We start from the raw sequence: 24,152 nt of genomic DNA, 5'->3' as shown, positions 1-24,152 counted from the left end.
GAGACGGGTGAAGCTACTACAGTACTGTAAAGAAATGGCTCCCTGTTGCAGTTACCCCCCACTTTTTGCCTGATACTGATGCTGACTTGACTGAGAAGAGTGCTGGGACCCTGCTAACCAGGCCCCAGCACCAGTGTTCCTTCACCTAAAATGTACTTTTGTATCCACAATTGGCAGACCCTGGCATCCAGATAAGTCCCTTGTAACTGGTACTTCTAGTACCAAGGGCCCTGATGCCAAGGAAGGTCTCTAAGGGCTGCAGCATGTCTTATGCCACCCTGGAGACCTCTCACTCAGCACAGACACACTGCTTGCCAGCTTGTGTGTGCTAGTGAGGACAAAACGAGTAAGTCGACATGGCACTCCCCTCAGGGTGCCATGCCAGCCTCTCACTGCCTATGCAGTATAGGTAAGACACCCCTCTAGCAGGCCTTACAGCCCTAAGGCAGGGTGCACTATACCATAGGTGAGGGTACCAGTGCATGAGCATGGTACCCCTACCGTGTCTAAACAAAACCTTAGACATTGTAAGTGCAGGGTAGCCATAAGAGTATATGGTCTGGGAGTCTGTCAAACACGAACTCCACAGCACCATAATGGCTACACTGAAAACTGGGAAGTTTGGTATCAAACTTCTCAGCACAATAAATGCACACTGATGCCAGTGTACATTTTATTGCACAATACACCCCAGAGGGCACCTTAGAGGTGCCCCCTGAAACTTAACCGACTGTCTGTGTAGGCTGACTAGTTCCAGCAGCCTGCCACACCAGAGACATGTTGCTGGCCCCATGGGGAGAGTGCCTTTGTCACTCTGAGGCCAGTAACAAAGCCTGCACTGGGTGGAGATGCTAACACCTCCCCCAGGCAGGAGCTGTAACACCTGGCTCACCCCTTTGTCACAGCCCAGCAGGGCACTCCAGCTTAGTGGAGTTGCCCGCCCCCTCCGGCCACGGCCCCCACTTTTGGCGGCAAGGCTGGAGGGAACAAAGAAAGCAACAAGGAGGAGTCACTGGCCAGTCAGGACAGCCCCTAAGGTGTCCTGAGCTGAGGTGACTCTGACTTTTAGAAATCCTCCATCTTGCAGATGGAGGATTCCCCCAATAGGGTTAGGATTGTGACCCCCTCCCCTTGGGAGGAGGCACAAAGAGGGTGTACCCACCCTCAGGGCTAGTAGCCATTGGCTACTAACCCCCCAGACCTAAACACGCCCTTAAATTTAGTATTTAAGGGCTACCCTGAACCCTAGAAAATTAGATTCCTGCAACTACAAGAAGAAGGACTGCCTAGCTGAAAACCACTGCAGAGGAAGACCAGAAGACGACAACTGCCTTGGCTCCAGAAACTCACCGGCCTGTCTCCTGCCTTCCAAAGATCCTGCTCCAGCGACGCCTTCCAAAGGGACCAGCGACCTCGACATCCTCTGAGGACTGCCCCTGCTTCGAAAAGACAAGAAACTCCCGAGGACAGCGGACCTGCTCCAAGAAAGGCTGCAACTTTGTTTCCAGCAGCTTTGAAAGAACCCTGCAAGCTCCCCGCAAGAAGCGTGAGACTTGCAACACTGCACCCGGCGACCCGACTCGGCTGGTGGAGATCCAACACCTCAGGAGGGACCCCAGGACTACTCTGATACTGTGAGTACCAAAACCTGTCCCCCCTGAGCCCCCACAGCGCCGCCTGCAGAGGGAATCCCGAGGCTTCCCCTGACCGCGACTCTTTGAATCCAAAGTCCCGACGCCTGGGAGAGACCCTGCACCCGCAGCCCCCAGGACCTGAAGGACCGGACTTTCACTGGAGAAGTGACCCCCAGGAGTCCCTCTCCCTTACCCAAGTGGAGGTTTCCCCGAGGAATCCCCCCCTTGCCTGCCTGCAGCGGTGAAGAGATCCCGAGATCTCTCATAGACTAACATTGCGAACCCGACGCCTGTTCCTACACTGCACCCGGCCGCCCCCGCGCTGCTGAGGGTGAAATTTCTGTGTGGGCTTGTGTCCCCCCCGGTGCCCTACAAAACCCCCCTGGTCTGCCCTCCGAAGACGCGGGTACTTACCTGCAAGCAGACCGGAACCGGGGCACCCCCTTCTCTCCATTCTAGCCTATGTGTTTTTGGGCACCACTTTGAACTCTGCACCTGACCGGCCCTGAGCTGCTGGTGTGGTGACTTTGGGGTTGCTCTGAACCCCCAACGGTGGGCTACCTTGGACCAAGAACTGAACCCTGTAAGTGTCTTACTTACCTGGTAAAACTAACAAAAACTTACCTCCCCCAGGAACTGTGAAAATTGCACTAAGTGTCCACTTTTAAAGTAGCTATTTGTGAATAACTTGAAAAGTATACATGCAATTGAAATGATTCAAAGTTCCTAATGTACTTACCTGCAATACCTTTCAAACAAGATATTACATGTTAAATTTGAACCTGTGGTTCTTAAAATAAACTAAGAAAAGATATTTTTCTATAACAAAACCTATTGGCTGGATTTGTCTCTGAGTGTGTGTACCTCATTTATTGTCTATGTGTATGTACAACAAATGCTTAACACTACTCCTTGGATAAGCCTACTGCTCGACCACACTACCACAAAATAGAGCATTAGTATTATCTATTTTTACCACTATTTTACCTCTAAGGGGAACCCTTGGACTCTGTGCATGCTATTCCTTACTTTGAAATAGCACATACAGAGCCAACTTCTTACATTGGTGGATCAGCGGTGGGGTACAAGACTTTGCATTTGCTGGACTACTCAGCCAATACCTGATCACACGACAAATTCCAAAATTGTCATTAGAAATTGATTTTTGCAATTTGAAAAGTTTTCTAAATTCTTAAAAGACCTGCTAGGGCCTTGTGTTAGATCCTGTTTAGCATTTCTTTTAGAGTTTAAAAGTTTGTAAAAGTTTGAATTAGATTCTAGAACCAGTTGTAGATTCTTAAAAAGTATTCCAACTTTTAGAAGCAAAATGTCTAGCACAGATGTGACTGTGGTGGAACTCGACACCACACCTTACCTCCATCTTAAGATGAGGGAGCTAAGGTCACTCTGTAAAATAAAGAAAATAACAATGGGCCCCAAACCTACCAAAATACAGCTCCAGGAGCTTTTGGCAGAGTTTGAAAAGGCCAACCCCTCTGAGGGTGGCAACTCAGAGGAAGAGGATAGTGACCAGGAGGAAAATTCCCCCCTACCAGTCCTATCTAGGGAGAACAGGGTCCCTCAAACCCTGACTCCAAAAATAATAGTCAGAGATGCTGGTTCCCTCACAGGAGAGACCAACACCTCTGAAATCACTGAGGATAACCCCAGTGAAGAGGACATCCAGTTAGCCAGGATGGCCAAAAGATTGGCTTTGGAAAGACAGATCCTAGCCATAGAGAGGGAAAGACAAGAGATGGGCCTAGGACCCATCAATGGTGGCAGCAACATAAATAGGGTCAGAGATTCTCCTGACATGTTGAAAATCCCCAAAGGGATTGTAACTAAATATGAAGATGGTGATGACATCACCAAATGGTTCACAGCTTTTGAGAGGGCTTGTGTAACCAGAAAAGTGAACAGATCTCACTGGGGTGCTCTCCTTTGGGAAATGTTCACAGGAAAGTGTAGGGATAGACTCCTCACACTCTCTGGACAAGATGCAGAATCTTATGACCTCATGAAGGGTACCCTGATTGAGGGCTTTGGATTCTCCACTGAGGAGTATAGGATTAGATTCAGGGGGGCTCAAAAATCCTCGAGCCAGACCTGGGTTGACTTTGTAGACTACTCAGTGAAAACACTAGATGGTTGGATTCAAGGCAGTGGTGTAAGTAATTATGATGGGCTGTACAATTTATTTGTGAAAGAACACCTGTTAAGTAATTGTTTCAATGATAAACTGCATCAGCATCTGGTAGACCTAGGACCAATTTCTCCCCAAGAATTGGGAAAGAAGGCGGACCATTGGGTCAAGACAAGGGTGTCCAAGACTTCAACAGGGGGTGACCAAAAGAAAGGGGTCACAAAGACTCCCCAGGGGAAGGGTGATGAGACAACCAAAACTAAAAATAGTAAAGAGTCTTCTACAGGCCCCCAAAAACCTGCACAGGAGGGTGGGCCCAGAGCCTCTTCACAAAACAATGGGTACAAGGGTAAAAACTTTGATCCCAAAAAGGCCTGGTGTCATAGCTGTAAACAGCATGGACACCAAACTGGAGACAAGGCCTGTCCCAAGAAAGGTTCCACTCCAAACTCCCATCCAGGTAACACTGGTATGGCTAGTCTCCAAGTGGGATCACCAGTGTGCCCAGAGCAAATCAGGGTCCACACTGAAGCTACTCTAGTTTCTGAGGGTGGGGTGGATTTAGCCACACTAGCTGTCTGGCCGCCTAACATGCAAAAATACAGACAGCAACTCTTAATTAATGGGACTAGAATAGAGGGCCTGAGGGATACAGGTGCCAGTGTCACCATGGTGACAGAGAAACTGGTTTCCCCTGGCCAATACCTGACTGGAAAAACTTACACAGTCACCAACGCTGACAATCAGAGAAAAGTACATCCCATGGCAATGGTTACTTTAGAATGGGGAGGGGTCAATGGCCTGAAGCAGGTGGTGGTCTCCTCAAATATCCCAGTGGACTGTCTGCTTGGAAATGACCTGGAGTCCTCAGCATGGGCTGAGGTAGAACTAAAAACCCATGCAGCAATGCTGGGTATCCCTGAACTGGTGTGTGTGAAAACAAGAGCACAGTGCAAGGCACAGGGTGAACAAGTAGAGCTGGAGTTTGGAAGAATGGCCCAGCCTACCAAGAGAACAGGAAAGTCAGTTGGGAAACCAACTGCAACACAGCAAAAGAAAGGGAACCTCTCTTCTCAGGAAGAAGTTCTGCCCTCTGAGGGAACTGAGCCTTTGGAGCTTGAACCTTATCAGGTTGAGCTCTTAGGCCCAGGGGGACCCTCAAGGGAGGAGCTGTGTAAGGGACAAGAAACCTGTCCCTCTCTTGAAGGCCTTAGGCAGCAAGCTGCTGAAGAGTCCAAGGGCAAGAAAAATGGAACACATAGGGTCTATTGGGAAGATGGACTCCTGTACACTGAGGCCAGAGACCCCAAACCTGGTGCCACTAGGAGAGTGGTAGTGCCTCAGCTGTTCAGAGAGTTCATCCTAACATTGGCCCATGACATTCCCCTTGCTGGACATTTGGGACAAACCAAGACGTGGGAGAGGCTAGTCAACCACTTCTACTGGCCCAATATGTCCAACATGGTTAAGGAGTTTTGCCTCTCCTGCCCCACCTGTCAAGCCAGTGGTAAGACAGGTGGGCATCCAAAGGCCCCCCTCATTCCACTTCCAGTGGTGGGGGTTCCCTTTGAAAGAGTGGGTGTGGACATAGTTGGTCCACTAGAACCTCCCACAGCCTCAGGAAATATGTATATCCTGGTAGTAGTGGATCATGCTACCAGGTATCCTGAAGCTATTCCCCTTAGGTCGACTACTGCCCCTGCAGTAGCCAAGGCCCTCATTGGTATCTTTACCAGAGTGGGTTTTCCTAAGGAGGTGGTGTCTGACAGAGGTACCAACTTCATGTCAGCATACCTGAAACATATGTGGAATGAGTGTGGAGTGACTTATAAATTCACTACACCTTACCATCCACAAACTAATGGCTTAGTTGAGAGATTCAACAAGACATTAAAGGGCATGATCATGGGGCTCCCAGAAAAACTCAAAAGGAGATGGGATGTCCTCCTGCCATGTCTGCTTTTCGCTTACAGGGAGGTACCACAGAAGGGAGTAGGGTTCTCACCCTTTGAACTTCTGTTTGGTCATCCTGTAAGGGGACCACTTGCCCTTGTTAAAGAAGGCTGGGAGAGACCTCTCCATGAGCCTAAACAGGACATAGTGGACTATGTACTTGGCCTTCGCTCTAGAATGGCAGAGTACATGGAAAAGGCAACCAAAAACCTTGAGGCCAGCCAACAGCTCCAGAAGTTTTGGTATGACCAAAAGGCTGCACTGGTTGAGTTCCAACCAGGGCAGAAAGTCTGGGTTCTGGAGCCTGTGGCTCCCAGGGCACTCCAGGACAAATGGAGTGGCCCTTACCCAGTGCTAGAAAGGAAGAGTCAGGTCACCTACCTGGTGGACCTGGGCACAAGCAGGAGCCCCAAGAGGGTGATCCATGTGAACCGCCTTAAGCTCTTCCATGACAGGGCTGATGTAAATCTGTTGATGGTAACAGATGAGGATCAGGAGGCAGAGAGTGAACCTCTCCCTGATCTTCTGTCATCAGACCCAAAAGATGGCACAGTAGATGGAGTGATCTACTCAGACACCCTCTCTGGCCAACAGCAAGCTGATTGTAGGAGAGTCCTACAACAGTTTCCTGAACTCTTCTCCTTAACCCCTGGTCAGACACACCTGTGTACCCATGATGTGGACACAGGAGACAGCATGCCTGTCAAAAACAAAATCTTTAGACAGTCTGACCATGTTAAGGAAAGCATCAAGGTGGAAGTCCACAAGATGCTGGAATTGGGAGTAATTGAGCGCTCTGACAGCCCCTGGGCTAGCCCAGTGGTTTTAGTCCACAAACCTCACACCAAAGATGGAAAGAAAGAGATGAGGTTTTGTGTGGACTACAGAGGGCTCAATTCTGTCACCAAGACAGATGCTCATCCAATTCCTAGAGCTGATGAGCTCATAGACAAATTAGGTGCTGCCAAATTCTTAAGTACCTTTGACTTGACAGCAGGGTACTGGCAAATAAAAATGGCACCTGGAGCAAAAGAGAAAACAGCATTCTCCACACCTGATGGGCATTATCAGTTTACTGTTATGCCCTTTGGTTTAAAGAATGCCCCTGCCACCTTCCAAAGGTTGGTGAATCAAGTCCTTGCTGGCTTGGAGTCCTTTAGCACAGCTTATCTTGATGATATTGCTGTCTTTAGCTCCACCTGGCAGGATCACCTGGTCCACCTGAAGAAGGTTTTGAAGGCTCTGCAATCTGCAGGCCTCTCTATCAAGGCATCCAAATGCCAGATAGGGCAGGGAACTGTGGTTTACTTGGGCCACCTTGTAGGTGGAGGCCAAGTTCAGCCACTCCAACCCAAGATCCAGACTATTCTGGACTGGGTAGCTCCAAAAACCCAGACTCAAGTCAGGGCATTCCTTGGCTTGACTGGGTATTACAGGAGGTTTGTGAAGGGATATGGATCCATTGTGACAGCCCTCACTGAACTCACCTCCAAGAAAATGCCCAAGAAAGTGAACTGGACTGTGGAATGCCAACAGGCCTTTGACACCCTGAAACAAGCAATGTGCTCAGCACCAGTTCTAAAGGCTCCAGATTATTCTAAGCAGTTCATTGTGCAGACTGATGCCTCTGAACATGGGATAGGGGCAGTTTTGTCCCAAACAAATGATGATGGCCTTGACCAGCCTGTTGCTTTCATTAGCAGGAGGTTACTCCCCAGGGAGCAGCGTTGGAGTGCCATTGAGAGGGAGGCCTTTGCTGTGGTTTGGTCCCTGAAGAAGCTGAGACCATACCTCTTTGGGACTCACTTCCTAGTTCAAACTGACCACAGACCTCTCAAATGGCTGATGCAAATGAAAGGTGAAAATCCTAAACTGTTGAGGTGGTCCATCTCCCTACAGGGAATGGACTTTATAGTGGAACACAGACCTGGGACTGCCCATGCCAATGCAGATGGCCTTTCCAGGTTCTTCCACTTAGAAAATGAAGACTCTCTTGGGAAAGGTTAGTCTCATCCTCTTTCGTTTGGGGGGGGGGTTGTGTAAGGAAATGCCTCCTTGGCATGGTTGCCCCCTGACTTTTTGCCTTTGCTGATGCTATGTTTACAATTGAAAGTGTGCTGAGGCCTGCTAACCAGGCCCCAGCACCAGTGTTCTTTCCCTAAACCTGTACTTTTGTATCCACAATTGGCAGACCCTGGCATCCAGATAAGTCCCTTGTAACTGGTACTTCTAGTACCAAGGGCCCTGATGCCAAGGAAGGTCTCTAAGGGCTGCAGCATGTCTTATGCCACCCTGGAGACCTCTCACTCAGCACAGACACACTGCTTGCCAGCTTGTGTGTGCTAGTGAGGACAAAACGAGTAAGTCGACATGGCACTCCCCTCAGGGTGCCATGCCAGCCTCTCACTGCCTATGCAGTATAGGTAAGACACCCCTCTAGCAGGCCTTACAGCCCTAAGGCAGGGTGCACTATACCATAGGTGAGGGTACCAGTGCATGAGCATGGTACCCCTACCGTGTCTAAACAAAACCTTAGACATTGTAAGTGCAGGGTAGCCATAAGAGTATATGGTCTGGGAGTCTGTCAAACACGAACTCCACAGCACCATAATGGCTACACTGAAAACTGGGAAGTTTGGTATCAAACTTCTCAGCACAATAAATGCACATTGATGCCAGTGTACATTTTATTGCAAAATACACCCCAGAGGGCACCTTAGAGGTGCCCCCTGAAACTTAACCGACTGTCTGTGTAGGCTGACTAGTTCCAGCAGCCTGCCACACCAGAGACATGTTGCTGGCCCCATGGGGAGAGTGCCTTTGTCACTCTGAGGCCAGTAACAAAGCCTGCACTGGGTGGAGATGCTAACACCTCCCCCAGGCAGGAGCTGTAACACCTGGCGGTGAGCCTCAAAGGCTCACCCCTTTGTCACAGCCCAGCAGGGCACTCCAGCTTAGTGGAGTTGCCCGCCCCCTCCGGCCACGGCCCCCACTTTTGGCGGCAAGGCTGGAGGGAACAAAGAAAGCAACAAGGAGGAGTCACTGGCCAGTCAGGACAGCCCCTAAGGTGTCCTGAGCTGAGGTGACTCTGACTTTTAGAAATCCTCCATCTTGCAGATGGAGGATTCCCCCAATAGGGTTAGGATTGTGACCCCCTCCCCTTGGGAGGAGGCACAAAGAGGGTGTACCCACCCTCAGGGCTAGTAGCCATTGGCTACTAACCCCCCAGACCTAAACACGCCCTTAAATTTAGTATTTAAGGGCTACCCTGAACCCTAGAAAATTAGATTCCTGCAACTACAAGAAGAAGGACTGCCTAGCTGAAAACCACTGCAGAGGAAGACGAGAAGACAACAACTGCCTTGGCTCCAGAAACTCACCGGCCTGTCTCCTGCCTTCCAAAGATCCTGCTCCAGCGACGCCTTCCAAAGGGACCAACGACCTCGACATCCTCTGAGGACTGCCCCTGCTTCGAAAAGACAAGAAACTCCCGAGGACAGCGGACCTGCTCCAAGAAAGGCTGCAACTTTCTTTCCAGCAGCTTTGAAAGAACCCTGCAAGCTCCCCGCAAGAAGCGTGAGACTTGCAACACTGCACCCGGCGACCCCGACTCGGCTGGTGGAGATCCAACACCTCAGGAGGGACCCCAGGACTACTCTGATACTGTGAGTACCAAAACCTGTCCCCCCTGAGCCCCCACAGCGCCGCCTGCAGAGGGAATCCCGAGGCTTTCCCCTGACCGCGACTCTTTGAATCCAAAGTCCCGACGCCTGGGAGAGACCCTGCACCCGCAGCCCCCAGGACCTGAAGGACCGGACTTTCACTGGAGAAGTGACCCCCAGGAGTCCCTCTCCCTTACCCAAGTGGAGGTTTCCCCGAGGAATCCCCCCCTTGCCTGCCTGCAGCGCTGAAGAGATCCCGAGATCTCTCAGACTAACATTGCGAACCCGACGCCTGTTCCTACACTGCACCCGGCCGCCCCCGCGCTGCTGAGGGTGAAATTTCTGTGTGGGCTTGTGTCCCCCCCGGTGCCCTACAAAACCCCCCTGGTCTGCCCTCCGAAGACGCGGGTACTTACCTGCAAGCAGACCGGAACCGGGGCACCCCCTTCTCTCCATTCTAGCCTATGTGTTTTTGGGCACCACTTTGAACTCTGCACCTGACCGGCCCTGAGCTGCTGGTGTGGTGACTTTGGGGTTGCTCTGAACCCCCAACGGTGGGCTACCTTGGACCAAGAACTGAACCCTGTAAGTGTCTTACTTACCTGGTAAAACTAACAAAAACTTACCTCCCCCAGGAACTGTGAAAATTGCACTAAGTGTCCACTTTTAAAGTAGCTATTTGACAATAACTTGAAAAGTATACATGCAATTGAAATGATTCAAAGTTCCTAATGTACTTACCTGCATTACCTTTCAAACAAGATATTACATGTTAAATTTGAACCTGTGGTTCTTAAAATAAACTAAGAAAAGATATTTTTCTATAACAAAACCTATTGGCTGGATTTGTCTCTGAGTGTGTGTACCTCATTTATTGTCTATGTGTATGTACAACAAATGCTTAACACTACTCCTTGGATAAGCCTACTGCTCGACCACACTACCACAAAATAGAGCATTAGTATTATCTATTTTTACCACTATTTTACCTCTAAGGGGAACCCTTGGACTCTGTGCATGCTATTCCTTACTTTGAAATAGCACATACAGAGCCAACTTCTTACACATAGGTTTGGGGTCCATTCGTGGTTTGCATTCCACTTTTGGAGTATATGGTTTGTGTTGCCCCTATCCCTATGTTTCCCCATTGCATCCTATTGTAACTATACATTGTTTGCACTGTTTTCTAAGACTATACTGCATATTTTTGCTATTGTGTATATATCTTGTGTATATTTCCTATCCTCTCACTGAGGGTACCCTCTTCCAATCTAGGGTACCTGTGGAACAAGGGGACCAAGTCCAAAAGTCACAAGCAAGTCGGAGATGGGCAGATGCCCAGGAAATGCCAGCTGCGGGTGCAAAGAAGCTTCTACTGGACAGAAGAAGCTGAGGTTTCTGCAGGAACGAAAAGGGCTAGAGACTTCCCCTTTGGTGGACGGATCCCTCTCGCCTTGGAGAGTCGTGCAGAAGTGTTTTCCCGCCGAAAGGACGCCAACAAGCCTTGCTAGTCGCAAATCGTGCGTTTGGCGTTTTTGGACGCTACTGGGGCCCAGGAGGGACCAGGAGGTCGCAAATTGGACCTGAAGAGAGAGGGGACGTCGAGCAAGACAAAGAGCCCTCACTGAAGCAGGTAGCACCCGGAGAAGTGCCAGAAACAGGCACTACGAGGATGCGTGAAACGGTGCTCGCCGAAGTTGCACAAAGGAGTCCCACGTCGCCGGAGACCAACTTAGAAAGTCGTGCAATGCAGGTTAGAGTGCCGTGGACCCAGGCTTGGCTGTGCACAAAGGATTTCCGCCGGAAGTGCACAGGGGCCGGAGTAGCTGCAAAGTCGCGGTTCCCAGCAATGCAGCCCAGCGAGGTGAGGCAAGGACTTACCTCCACCAAACTTGGACTGAAGAGTCACTGGACTGTGGGGGTCACTTGGACAGAGTCGCTGGATTCGAGGGACCTCGCTCGTCGTGCTGAGAGGAGACCCAAGGGACCGGTAATGCAGCTTTTTGGTGCCTGCGGTTGCAGGGGGAAGATTCCGTCGACCCACGGGAGATTTCTTCGGAGCTTCTGGTGCAGAGAGGAGGCAGGCTACCCCCACAGCATGCACAAGCAGGAAAACAGTCGAGAAGGCGGCAGGATCCGCGTTACAGAGTTGCAGTAGTCGTCTTTGCTACTATGTTGCAGGTTTGCAGGCTTCCAGCGCGGTCAGCAGTCGATTCCTTATCAGAAGGTGAAGTGAGAGATGCAGAGGAACTCGGATGAGCTCTTGCATTCGTTATCTGAAGTTTCCCCAGAGACAGAGACCCTAAATAGCCAGAAAAGAGGGTTTGGCTACCTAGGAGAGAGGATAGGCTACTAACACCTGAAGGAGCCTATCACAAGGAGTCTCTGACGTCACCTGGTGGCACTGGCCACTCAGAGCAGTCCAGTGTGCCAGCAGCACCTCTGTTTCCAAGATGGCAGAGGTCTGGAGCACACTGGAGGAGCTCTGGACACCTCCCAGGGGAGGTGCAGGTCAGGGGAGTGGTCACTCCCCTTTCCTTTGTCCAGTTTCGCGCCAGAGCAGGGCTAAGGGGTCCCCTGAACCGGTGTAGACTGGCTTATGCAGAATTGGGCACATCTGTGCCCAACAAAGCATTTCCAGAGGCTGGGGGAGGCTACTCCTCCCCTGCCTTCACACCATTTTCCAAAGGGAGAGGGTGTCACACCCTCTCTCAGAGGACGTTCTTTGTTCTGCCATCCTGGGCCAGGCCTGGCTGGACCCCAGGAGGGCAGATGCCTGTCTGAGGGGTTGGCAGCAGCAGCAGCTGCAGTGAAACCCCAGGAAGGGCAGTTTGGCAGTACCAGGGTCTGTGCTACAGACCACTGGGACCATGGGATTGTGCCAACTATGCCATGATGGCATAGAGGGGGCAATTCCATGATCATAGACATGTTACATGGCCATATTCGGAGTTACCATTGTGAAGCTACATATAGGTAGTGACCTATATGTAGTGCACGCGTGTAATGGTGTCCCCGCACTCACAAAGTTCAGGGAATTGGCTCTGAACAATGTGGGGGCACCTTGGCTAGTGCCAGGGTGCCCACACACTAAGTAACTTTGCACCTAACCTTTACCAGGTAAAGGTTAGACATATAGGTGACTTATAAGTTACTTAAGTGCAGTGTAAAATGGCTGTGAAATAATGTGGACGTTATTTCACTCAGGCTGCAGTGGCAGGCCTGTGTAAGAATTGTCAGAGCTCCCTATGGGTGGCAAAAGAAATGCTGCAGCCCATAGGGATCTCCTGGAACCCCAATACCCTGGGTACCTCAGTACCATATACTAGGGAATTATAAGGGTGTTCCAGTAAGCCAATGTAAATTGGTAAAAATGGTCACTAGCCTGTTAGTGACAATTTGAATGAAATGAGAGAGCATAACCACTGAGGTTCTGGTTAGCAGAGCCTCAGTGAGACAGTTAGGCACCACACAGGGAACACATACATATAGGCCACAAACTTATGAGCACTGGGGTCCTCACTAGCAGGGTCCCAGTGACACATAACAAACATACTGAAAATATAGGGTTTTCACTATGAGCAGTGGGCCCTGGCTGGCAGGATCCCAGTGAGACAGTGAAAACACCCTGACATACACTCACAAACAGGCCAAAAGTGGGGGTAACAAGGCTAGAAAGAGGCTACTTTCTCACAGTAACAGACTGTCCAGCTTACTGGAGGACACAGAGCAGCATAGCTCTCCATGGAGTAACAGACTGTCCAGCTCACTAGAGGACACAGAGCAGCACGGCTCTCCATGGAGTAACAGACTGTCCAGCTCACTAGAGGACACAGAGCAGCAAGGCTCTCCATGGAGTAACAGACTGTCCACTTCACTAGAGGACACAGAGCAGCATAGCTCTCCATGGAGTAACAGACTGTCCAGCTCACTAGAGGACACAGAGCAGCAAGGCTCTCCATGGAGTAACAGACTGTCCAGTTCACTGGAGGACACACAGAGCAGCAAGGCTCTCCATGGAGTAACAGACTGTCCACTTCACTAGAGGACACAGAGCAGCATAGCTCTCCATGGAGTAACAGACTGTCCAGCTCACTAGAGGACACAGAGCAGCATTGCTCCCCATGGAGTAACAGACTGTCCAGTTCACGACAGGAAGCACAGAGCAGCACGGCTCTCCATGGAGTAACAGACTGTCCAGCTCACTAGAGGACACAGAGCAGCATTGCTCTCCATGGAGTAACAGACTGTCCAGCTCACTAGAAGTACAGAGCAGCATTGCTCTCCATGGAGTAACAGACTGTCCAGCTCACTAGAGGACTCAGAGCAGCATTGCTCTCCATGGAGTAACAGACTGTCCAGCTCACTAGAGGACACAGAGCAGCATTGCTCTCCATGGAGTAACAGATTGTCCACTTCACTAGAGGACTCAGAGCAGCATTGCTCTCCATGGAGTAACAGACTGTCCAGTTCACTAGAGGACACAGAGCAGCATGGCTCCCCATGGAGTAACAGACTGTCCAGCTCACTAGAGGACTCAGAGCAGCACAGCTCTCCATGGAGTAACAGACTGTCCAGCTCACTAGAGGACTCAGAGCAGCATTGCTCTCCATGGAGTAACAGACTGTCTAGTTCACTAGAGGACACAGAGCAGCATGGCTCTCCATGGAGTAACAGACTGTCCACTTCACTAGAGGACTCAGAGCAGCAGGGCTCCCCACGGAGTAACAGACTGTCCAGTTCACTAGAGGACTCAGAGCAGCATGGCTCTCCATGGAGTAACAGACTGTCCAGCTCACTAGAGGACTCAGAGCAGCATTGCTCTCCATGGAGTAACAGACTGTCCTGCTTACTGGAGGACACTCAGAGGAGCATGGCTCTCCATGGAGTAACAGACTGTCCAGCTTACTGGAGGACACTCAGAGGAGCATGGCTCTCCATACAGAGTTCTCTGTCCCAACACAGGGTACAACACATCATTCCAGCAGGAGGCGAGGTCCAAAAAAGGTAATTTCTTTCCTCTATTTGAGATGCTACAATTGTGAAAGATACCTGGAGGTGCTCATGGTCTCCAGGAGGAGGCGCTGCAGGGCTGCCACTGTCCTTGAGTCTTCGGTCACCCCATCCCGCTCTCGTCCCAGCAGATGGACGTTTCTCAGCAGCAGCAGGCACGGCCGGTACAGGGTGGCATGAGAGAAGGCAGCCTGCAGCCTGGCCTCAGCAGCTCCGCTGGTGTCCCTGCACAAGGTCACACTGTCCACCTACAGGGAAGAGGGATATGGGACAGTGAGGCAGATGAATGGGACAGTGAGGTAGAGCGATGGAGGAAAGAGAGGCAGGGGCATGCTACAGAGAGGGGCAGAGGCATGTGGCAGAGAGAGGCCGAGCCATGGGACAGAGAGAGGCAGAGCCATGGAGGAGAGAGAGGCAGAGCCATGGAGGACAGAGAGGCCGAGGCGTGGGACAGAGAGAGGCCGAGGCGTGGGACAGAGAGAGGCCGAGGCGTGGGACAGAGAGAGGCCGAGGCGTGGGACAGAGAGAGGCCGAGGCGTGGGACAGAGAGAGGCCGAGGCGTGGGACAGAGAGAGGCAGAGGCGTGGGACTGAGAGAGGCAGAGGCGTGGGACAGAGAGAGGCCGAGGCGTGGGACAGAGAGAGGCCGAGGCGTGGGACAGAGAGAGGCCGAGGCGTGGGACAGAGAGAGGCCGAGGCGTGGGACAGAGAGAGGCCGAGGCGTGGGACAGAGAGAGGCCGAGGCGTGGGACAGAGAGAGGCAGAGGCGTGGGACTGAGAGAGGCAGAGGCGTGGGACAGAGAGAGGCCGAGGCGTGGGACAGAGAGAGGCCGAGGCGTGGGACAGAGAGAGGCCGAGGCGTGGGACAGAGAGAGGCCGAGGCGTGGGACAGAGAGAGGCCGAGGCGTGGGACAGAGAGAGGCAGAGGCGTGGGACTGAGAGAGGCAGAGGCGTGGGACAGAGAGAGGCCGAGGCGTGGGACAGAGAGAGGCCGAGGCGTGGGACAGAGAGAGGCCGAGGCGTGGGACAGAGAGAGGCCGAGGCGTGGGACAGAGAGAGGCCGAGGCGTGGGACAGAGAGAGGCAGAGGCGTGGGACTGAGAGAGGCAGAGGCGTGGGACAGAGAGAGGCAGAGGCGTGGGACAGAGAGAGGCCGAGGCGTGGGACAGAGAGAGGTCGAGCCATGGAGGAGAGAGAGGCAGAGCCATGGAGGACAGAGAGGCCGAGGCGTGGGACAGAGAGAGGCCGAGGCGTGGGACAGAGAGAGGCCGAGGCGTGGGACAGAGAGAGGCCGAGGCGTGGGACAGAGAGAGGCAGAGGCGTGGGACAGAGAGAGGCAGAGGCGTGGGACAGAGAGAGGCAGAGGCATGAGACAGAGAGAGAGGCCGAGGCATGGGACAGAGAGAGAGGCCGAGGCATGGGACAGAGAGAGAGGCCGAGGCATGGGACAGAGAGAGGCAGAGGCATGGGACAGAGAGAGGCAGAGGCATGGGACAGAGAGAGGCAGAGGCAAGGGACAGAGAGAGGCAGAGCCATGGGACAGAGAGAGGCAGAGCCATGGGACAGAGAGAGGCCAAGGCATGGGACAGAGAGAGGCCGAGGCATGGGACAGAGAGGGGCCGAGGCATGGGACAGAGAGGGGCCGAGGCATGGGACAGAGAGGGGCCGAGGCATGGGACAGAGTGAGACAGAGAGGGGTCGAGGCAAGGGACAGAGAGAGGCAGAGCCATGGGACAGAGAGAGGCAGAGCCATGGGACAGAGAGAGGCCAAGGCATGGGACAGAGAGAGGCCGAGGCATGGGACAGAGAGGGGCCCAGGAATGGGACAGAGAGGGGCCGAGGCATGGGACAGAGAGGGGCCGAGGCATGGGACAGAGTGAGACAGAGAGGGGTCGAGGCATGGAACAGAGTGAGGCAGAGGCATGGGACAGAGAGAGGCTGAGGCATGGGACAGCGAGAGGCCGAGGCATGGGACAGCGAGAGGCCGAGGCATGGGACAGCGAGAGGCCGAGGCATGGGACAGCGAGAGGCCGAGGCATGGGGCAGAGAGAGGCCGAGGCATGGGGCAGAGAGAGGCCGAGGCATGGGGCAGAGAGAGGCCGAGGCATGGGGCCGAAAGAGGCCGAGGCATGGGGCCGAGAGAGGCCGAGGCATGGGACAGAGAGGGGCCGAGGCATGGGACAGAGAGAGGCCGAGGCATGGGACAGAGAGAGGCAAAGGCTTGGGACAGTGAGAGGCCGAGGCATGCGACAGAGGGAGGCCGAGGCATGCGACAGAGGGAGGCCGAGGCATGCGACAGAGGGAGGCCGAGGCATGCGACAGAGGGAGGCCGAGGCATGCGACAGAGGGAGGCCGAGGCATGCGACAGAGGGAGGCCGAGGCATGGGACAGAGAGAGGCCGAGGCATGGGACAGAGAGAGGCCGAGGCATGGGACAGAGAGAGGCAGAGGCATGGGACAGAGAGAGGCAGAGGCATGGGACAGAGAGAGGCAGAGGCATGGGACAGAGAGAGGCCGAGGCATGGGACAGAGAGGGGCCGAGGCATGGGACAGAGAGGGGCCGAGGCATGGGACAGAGAGAGGCCGAGGCATGGGACAGAGAGAGGCCGAGGCATGGGACAGAGAGAGGCCGAGGCATGGGACAGAGAGGGGCCGAGGCATGGGACAGAGAGAGAGGCCGAGGCATGGGACAGAGAGAGGCCGAGGCATGGGACAGAGAGAGGCCGAGGCATGGGACAGAGAGAGGCCGAGGCATGGGACAGAGAGAGGCCGAGGCATGGGACAGAGAGAGGCCGAGGCATGGGACAGAGAGAGGCAGAGGCATGGAACAGAGAGAGGCAGAGGCATGGGACAGAGAGGGGCCGAGGCATGGGACAGAGAGGGGCCGAGGCATGGGACAGAGAGGGGCCGAGGCATGGGACAGAGAGGGGCCGAGGCATGGGACAGAGAGGGGCCGAGGCATGGGACAGAGAGGGGCCGAGGCATGGGACAGAGAGGGGCCGAGGCATGGGACAGAGTGAGACAGAGAGGGGCCGAGGCATGGGACAGAGTGAGACAGAGAGGGGCCGAGGCATGGGACAGAGTGAGACAGAGGCATGGGACAGAGAGAGGCAGAGTCATGGGACAGAGAGAGGGCGAGGCATGGGACAGAGAGAGAGGCCGAGGCATGGGACAGAGAGAGAGGCCGAGGCATGGGACAGAGAGAGAGGCCGAGGCATGGGACAGAGAGAGGCCGAGGCATGGGACAGAGAGAGGCCGAGGCATGGGACAGAGAGAGGCCGAGGCATGGGACAGAGAGAGGCCAAGGCATGGGACAGTGAGGCAAAGGCTTGGGACAGTGAGGCAGAGGCATGGGACAGTGAGGCAGAGGCATGGGACAGTGAGGTAGAGGCATGGAGGGGAGGGAGGACAAGGCATGGGACAGTGAGGCAGAGCCATGGAGGGGACGGAGGACTCAGCACAGCAGACAGAAGAGCAGGCAGAAAACAGAGTGTGAGCAGCTCTGACTGCTGATGTCCACCAACCACTGGGAGCTGCTGCCACCTTGTGGCCGGATGTGGAATGGGCTCCTAATCCCTGTCTTGTGCAGGTTACATTGGTGGGGATCTATTGAGGGCAGGTCGGGGCCTCCTCAGGGATTCTTTGGCACAGGCTTTGTTTTTAAACCTCAAGAAACCTGCAAACCTACCTCAGACCAGGTGCGCTCGGCCTTCATCGCGGTGACAAGAGAATCCACCCGAGGATGTCTGGCACAAGGCCACGTTAAATGATGAATTACAGTGTTTTTTGTTTTAAAACTGTAGTTTTTCTAATATCAGAAGACCTGCGTACAACTCTACGTTAACCTTTGTTTTTAGTTTTAATATTCACACACACATTCACACACACACAGACACACACATTCACACAGACACACACACAGACACACACACAGACACACACACACAGACACACACAGACAGACACACACAGACAGACACACACATTCACACACACACAGACAGACACACATTCACACACACACAGACACACACAGACACAGACACAGACACACACACACACACACAGACACACACACAGACACACACACAGACACACACACAGACACACACACAGACACAGTGGCAGCTGCACTTGTCATTCAATAGGCCTTGTTGATCTGCCTGTAGCCCAACTCCATGGGGACTTCGGCGACCTCCGGATGTGCTCAGCTAGCGCCCAACATGTCCTCTTCCATGCGCTTCATGCAGGAGGGAGCAGGTTAATGGTTAAAAACTGGTATTTCCATTGTAGCTCCCACATGAAGCTTTACTCGCGCCAACAGCTAAAGGAACAGATTTGCGCCAACGTTGGCTTCAAATGAAAATGTTCCTCAGAAACCGAGACATAAGCGTTTTAGAAAGCTGCAGAGACGGCCTGAACATTTGTGACATTTGAAATCGAGGCTTTGAAAATTGCGAAACCTCAGCAACATGTATGTTTTAAAAAATGTGACGAGGTGGAGAAGGGCCGTGCAGAAGTGTTTTTGCCATCTGGAAATGAGTGTGCTGGCCACAAAGTGTACATCACGTTTCACAGTCCTGGGTCAGAGGCTGGGCAGAAGCTTGTGAGATGTCCTGAGGCCCCACCGTGCATGGAGTCCTCCAGGCGGATGTTCTTTAGGGGAGGAGCTGCTCCTGGGTCTCAGAAGCACCCAGGGGGTGGAGACCAGGGGAGTGGCCGGGACAAGAAGGACCAAGCAATGCTCTCCGAGCCCTGGCTCTGGAGGTCTCTGACAGGCACGAGGGCTCCTGGAGGTGGAGACCAGGGGAGTGGCTGGGACAAGAAGGACCAAGCAATGCACTCCGAGCCCTGGAGGTCTCTGACAGGTACAAGGGCTCCTGAAGGTGGAGGCCACGGCTAGAGGAGGCCACGGCTAGAGGAGGCCACGGCTAGAGGAGGCCACGGCTAGAGGAGGCCACGGCTGGTGGAGGTCACGGCGGCTACCTCCCATGGTAGGGCAGCCCAGGAGGGGACGGGCTGTGAACTCTGGATGAGCTGAAGCTGGCGGATTAACTGAGAGGAAAGAAGCCAACGATAGAGTGAACAGGACACCTGGGCGGGACGCGACCAGAGAAGGAATAAGCAGATATGAATATACGCAGGATGGAAAGAGGGAGGCTTTTTACACCCTTAAGATAGATGATTCCCTGACATTTGAGGGGTGAGTAAAAGCTCCAAGTTAACGGTGAAACCTAAGCCAATGACCCCATGTTGGGAGCCACAACACATTCCAACCCGCAGGCCCATCATTAGGACTAATGAAGTCTTAACTTGACTGGTCCTGCCATCTGCATTCCTGTTCAAGGACATGTTGCACACATCACCATAGAGCCTTTGAAAGGTTAGGAGGGCAGCGGAACAATGTCACAGCTTCCACGAGGAACCATGACTGCAGCTCCGGGTTCAACGCCAACACCAATTGCCATGTGAGATCTTCGCGCTCAAAGAGAAGAACAAAACCAAAAGGGGCCACTGCCCGGCTGAAGATGGCTTAACTGAAGTGACATCACGGGATCAACCCTAAACCCTTGCAGGGATGGAGAGACTCGTGACATCATGGGATGAACCCTAACCCTAGCAGGGATAGAGAGACTTCTGACATCACAAGATCAACCTTAAGTCCCAGCAGAGATGGAGAGGAGAGACTCGCAACATCACAAGATGAACCCTAAACCCTACAAGGGATGGAGAGGAGAGACTCGTGACATCACAAGATCAACCCTTAACCCTAGCAGGGACAGTGAGGACAGACTTGTGACAATCCAACCCTAAACCCTAGCAGAGATGGACAGGAGAGACTTGCGACATCACAGGATGAACCCTTGACCCTAGCAGTGACAGAGGACAGACTTGTGACAATCCAAGATCAACCCTAAACCCTAGCAGAGATGGAGAGGCTCGTAACATCACAGGATCAACCCTAAACCCCAGCAGGGATGGAGAGGACAGATATGTGACAATCCAAGATCATCCCTAAACCCTAACAGGGATGCAGAGGAGAGACTCGTGACATCACAAGATCAACCCTAAACCCTAGCAGGGATGGAGAGACTCATGACATCACAGGATCAACCCTAAAAGGGATGGATAGACTCGTGACATCACAGGATCAACCCAAAACCCTAGCAGGGACAGTGAGGAGAGACTTGTGACATCACAAGATCAACCCTAAACCCCAGCAGAGATGGAGAGGAGAGACTCGTGACATCACAGGATGAACCCTAAACCCTTGCAGGGATGGAGAGACTTGTGACATCACAGGATCAACCCTAAACCCTAGCAGGGATGGAGTGGAGAGGCTCGTGACATCACAGGATCAACCCTAAACCCCAGCAGGGATGGAGAGGACAGATTTGTGACAATCCAAGATCAACCCTAAACCCTAACAGGGATGCAGAGGAGAGACTCTTGACATCACAGGATCAACCCTAAACCCTAGCAGGGATGGAGAGACTCATGACATCACAGGATCAACCCGAAAAGGGATGGATAGACTCGTGACATCACAGGATCAACCCTAAACCCCAGCAGGGACAGTGAGGAGAGACTCGTGACATCACAGGATCAACCCTAAACCCTAGCAGGGATGGAGAGACTTGTGACATCACAGGATCAACCCTAAACCCTAGCAGGGATGGAGAGACTTGTGACATCACAGGATCAACCCTAAACCCTAGCAGGGACAGTGAGGAGAGACTTGTGACATCACAAGATCAACCCTAAACCCCAGCAGAGATGGAGAGGCTTGTGACATCACAGGATCAACCCTAAACCCCAGCAGGGATGGAGAGGACAGATTTGTGACAATCCAAGATCAACCCTAAACCCTAACAGGGATGCAGAGGAGAGACTCTTGACATCACAGGATCAACCCTAAACCCTAGCAGGGATGGAGAGACTCATGACATCACAGGATCAACCCTAAAAGGGATGGATAGACTCGTGACATCACAGGATCAACCCAAAACCCTAGCAGGGACAGTGAGGAGAGACTTGTGACATCAGAAGATCAACCCTAAACCCCAGCAGAGATGGAGAGGAGAGACTTGTGACATCACAGGATCAACCCTAAACCCTAGCAGGGATGGAGAGACTCATGACATCACAGGATCAACCCTAAAAGGGATGGATAGACTCGTGACATCACAGGATCAACCCTAAACCCTAGCAGGGACAGTGAGGAGAGACTCGTGACATCACAGGATCAACCCTAAACCCTAGCAGGGATGGAGAGACTCATGACATCACAGGATCAACCCTAAAAGGGATGGATAGACTTGTGACATCACAGGATCAACCCTAAACCCTAGCAGGGACAGTGAGGAGAGACTTGTGACATCACAAGATCAACCCTAAACCCCAGCAGAGATGGAGAGGAGAGACTTCGGACATCACAGGATGAACCCTAAACCCTTGCAGGGATGGAGAGACTCGTGACATCACAGGATCAACCCTTAACCCTTTCAGGGACAGAGAGGAGAGATTCGTGACATCACAGGATCAACCCTAAACACCAGCAGGCATGGAGAGGAGAGACTTGTGACATCACAGGATGAACCCTTAACCCTAGCAGGGACAGAGAGGACAGACTTGTGACAATCCAAGATCAACCCTAAACCCTAGCAGGGATGCAGAGGAGAGACTCATGACATCACAGGATCAACCCTAAACCCTAGCAGGGATGGAGAGACTTCGGACATCACAAGATCAACCCTAAACACCAGCAGGGATGCAGAGAAGAGACTCACGAGTCATTCAAGTCTCAGAAAGCAGCAAGGGGCCTCCTGGAACAGTCTGCTATCTCCAGGTCCATCTTTGAAGGCCTGTGGAGTTGGACAGAGTCAGACCCATGCCAGGCAGACCCACATATAGCTGACTCCACCCCAGCCCTGCTCCTTTACATAATCTGAAGAATGCGGACATTCAGATGATTTGAAATTGTAGGAGGCTGGCCCTGTATGTAGTGTGCAAAGTTAGGCGCACTGTGCAGGGGGTCCAGGCAACCACACATTGGTTTACAGGGGTAACACTAGATCACCTAATGCTCTAATTTTTAAGGTAGCTTGATCGAGCAGTTAGGCCAATCTTGGAGAAGTGCAAAACATTTGTTGTACTCACAGCATCAATCTTGCAACTCACACACTCAAAGGAATAACAAGATCGATTTATAAAAAACACTTCAGATTTTTATGTAACTTTTCAGACCAAGATCATCAAAATTGGGTAAGTACTTTTTGAGAGATGAATTTTGGAAGTTTAATAAACAGTCTTCTTGTGAGTAATTACGCACCATAGGAATCTATGGAAGATCACCTTTAAAAATACATATAAAATCGTACAGTTGGTTTACCAAGTTCTTTTGCAGGTTGGTCGAGGTCATTGGTGGGCACGCTGTGCCAGCTAGGGAAGTTCGGGCTGCTCCCGGTTCCAGCGGGAGCAGCGATGAAAGGCCTCTGGAGCTGGTACAGGGCCACTGCAGGGGACCACTTGGAAAAGTTTAAAGATGGTTCTTTGGGGTCCCCTTGGAGTGTCGAGGTTGCAATGGGTGGGGGACCCTTAGGGCACAGCAGGCTCTTTGGTGCAGGGTACAGGGCGGATGGGTGAAGAGCGTATCGGTGAGCCAGGAGCTCTGCGCAAGGATGCCCTCTGGAGCAGGAGATAAGTTGGTTTGAGGGCGGGCTGGTTTTCTTGCTTTCCGACGTTAGCTGACCAATACCCAGGCCTCTCCGACGTTAGCTGAACAATACCCAGGCTACTGGTATGGTTTGACCACTGGAGGGCGCAGTCCGCCACTTGGCACACTTGTAGGGTTTGTCCTCACAGTCGTCGATGTGTTGTTTGGTCCATCTGCGGCTTCTGGTTCGGGAGTTAGCAGCTGGTTAGTGAAGTGACCCTCACTGGCTTGCTGGTTTCCTGCTGTTGTAGAGTGGTACCCCAAGTCTGGAGGGAATTCTATAGTGGTTTTCGTATGCTGAAGGTCCTCTGGGGTTCTTGAGGTCAGTCCAGTTGTCCAGCTGCTCCTCAGCGGCGTTTGTTGGGTCCTGGGTGCAGCAGGCAGGGTTTGGTGCCTTTTCTTTGTGCAGCCGGTCCACAGTTCTTGTGCCTTGGATCTTCTTGGTGCTGGTCTTCCTTTGTCCGTAGAATCTAATTTCTTGGTCTAGGGATTCCCTCTAATATACTGTATTTAGTGGGCGTTTTAAGGGGAACCTGGTAGTGTCCAATGGGTTAACTACCTTTGGGTGGCTACACCCACTAAAGTGACCACTCCCTGAGAGAAGGGTCACTTCCCTATCCCTGATTGGCTATTTTCCTGCCATCCAAGATGGAGGAAAATGAAATGGAGTGCCCACCTCGCAGGCAACATCTTAGGGGTGGTGCATGCCAGGTGGGGCCAATCCTCCTACTCTTTGTTTGAGTTTTCCGCCATTGCCCTCGCCAAAAGAGGGGGTTTGCATGGGGGTTATCTGCTGCTAGCAGCAGGCCTGGGGGTCGGGTTTCAAGGGCGGTAAGCCCTTTGAAGCTCACTGCAAGGACTGTGCACATTCCTGAGAGAGAGGGTGGTAGCTCCTCCACCCAGGTAGGGCACTATTCAACAAACCAAGGTTTGTATATTGGGTGTCTGGAGGTGGCAGGCTGGATAGGACCAGTCAGCAACCATGCCAGGGGAGTTGGATTTTGCAGGGGGCACCTCTAAGGTGACCCCTG

General features: G+C 52.6%; 1 protein-coding gene across 1 annotated transcript in view; it reads right to left on the bottom strand.

Annotated features, from left to right (window-relative positions):
* PEX6 (peroxisomal biogenesis factor 6) overlaps window positions 1-24,152 on the bottom strand; it is a 203,915-nt gene that overhangs the window by 103,428 nt on the left and 76,335 nt on the right. The window contains exon 7 of the mRNA XM_069236435.1: window positions 14,448-14,656. Coding sequence (XP_069092536.1) covers window positions 14,448-14,656 — 209 coding nt within the window. The remainder of the gene's footprint in view (window positions 1-14,447; window positions 14,657-24,152) is intronic.

Source organism: Pleurodeles waltl, chromosome 5 (assembly GCF_031143425.1).
Source record: "Pleurodeles waltl isolate 20211129_DDA chromosome 5, aPleWal1.hap1.20221129, whole genome shotgun sequence".
Classification (NCBI taxonomy): domain Eukaryota; kingdom Metazoa; phylum Chordata; class Amphibia; order Caudata; family Salamandridae; genus Pleurodeles; species Pleurodeles waltl.
This window is presented reverse-complemented; position numbering and strand designations above follow the sequence as displayed.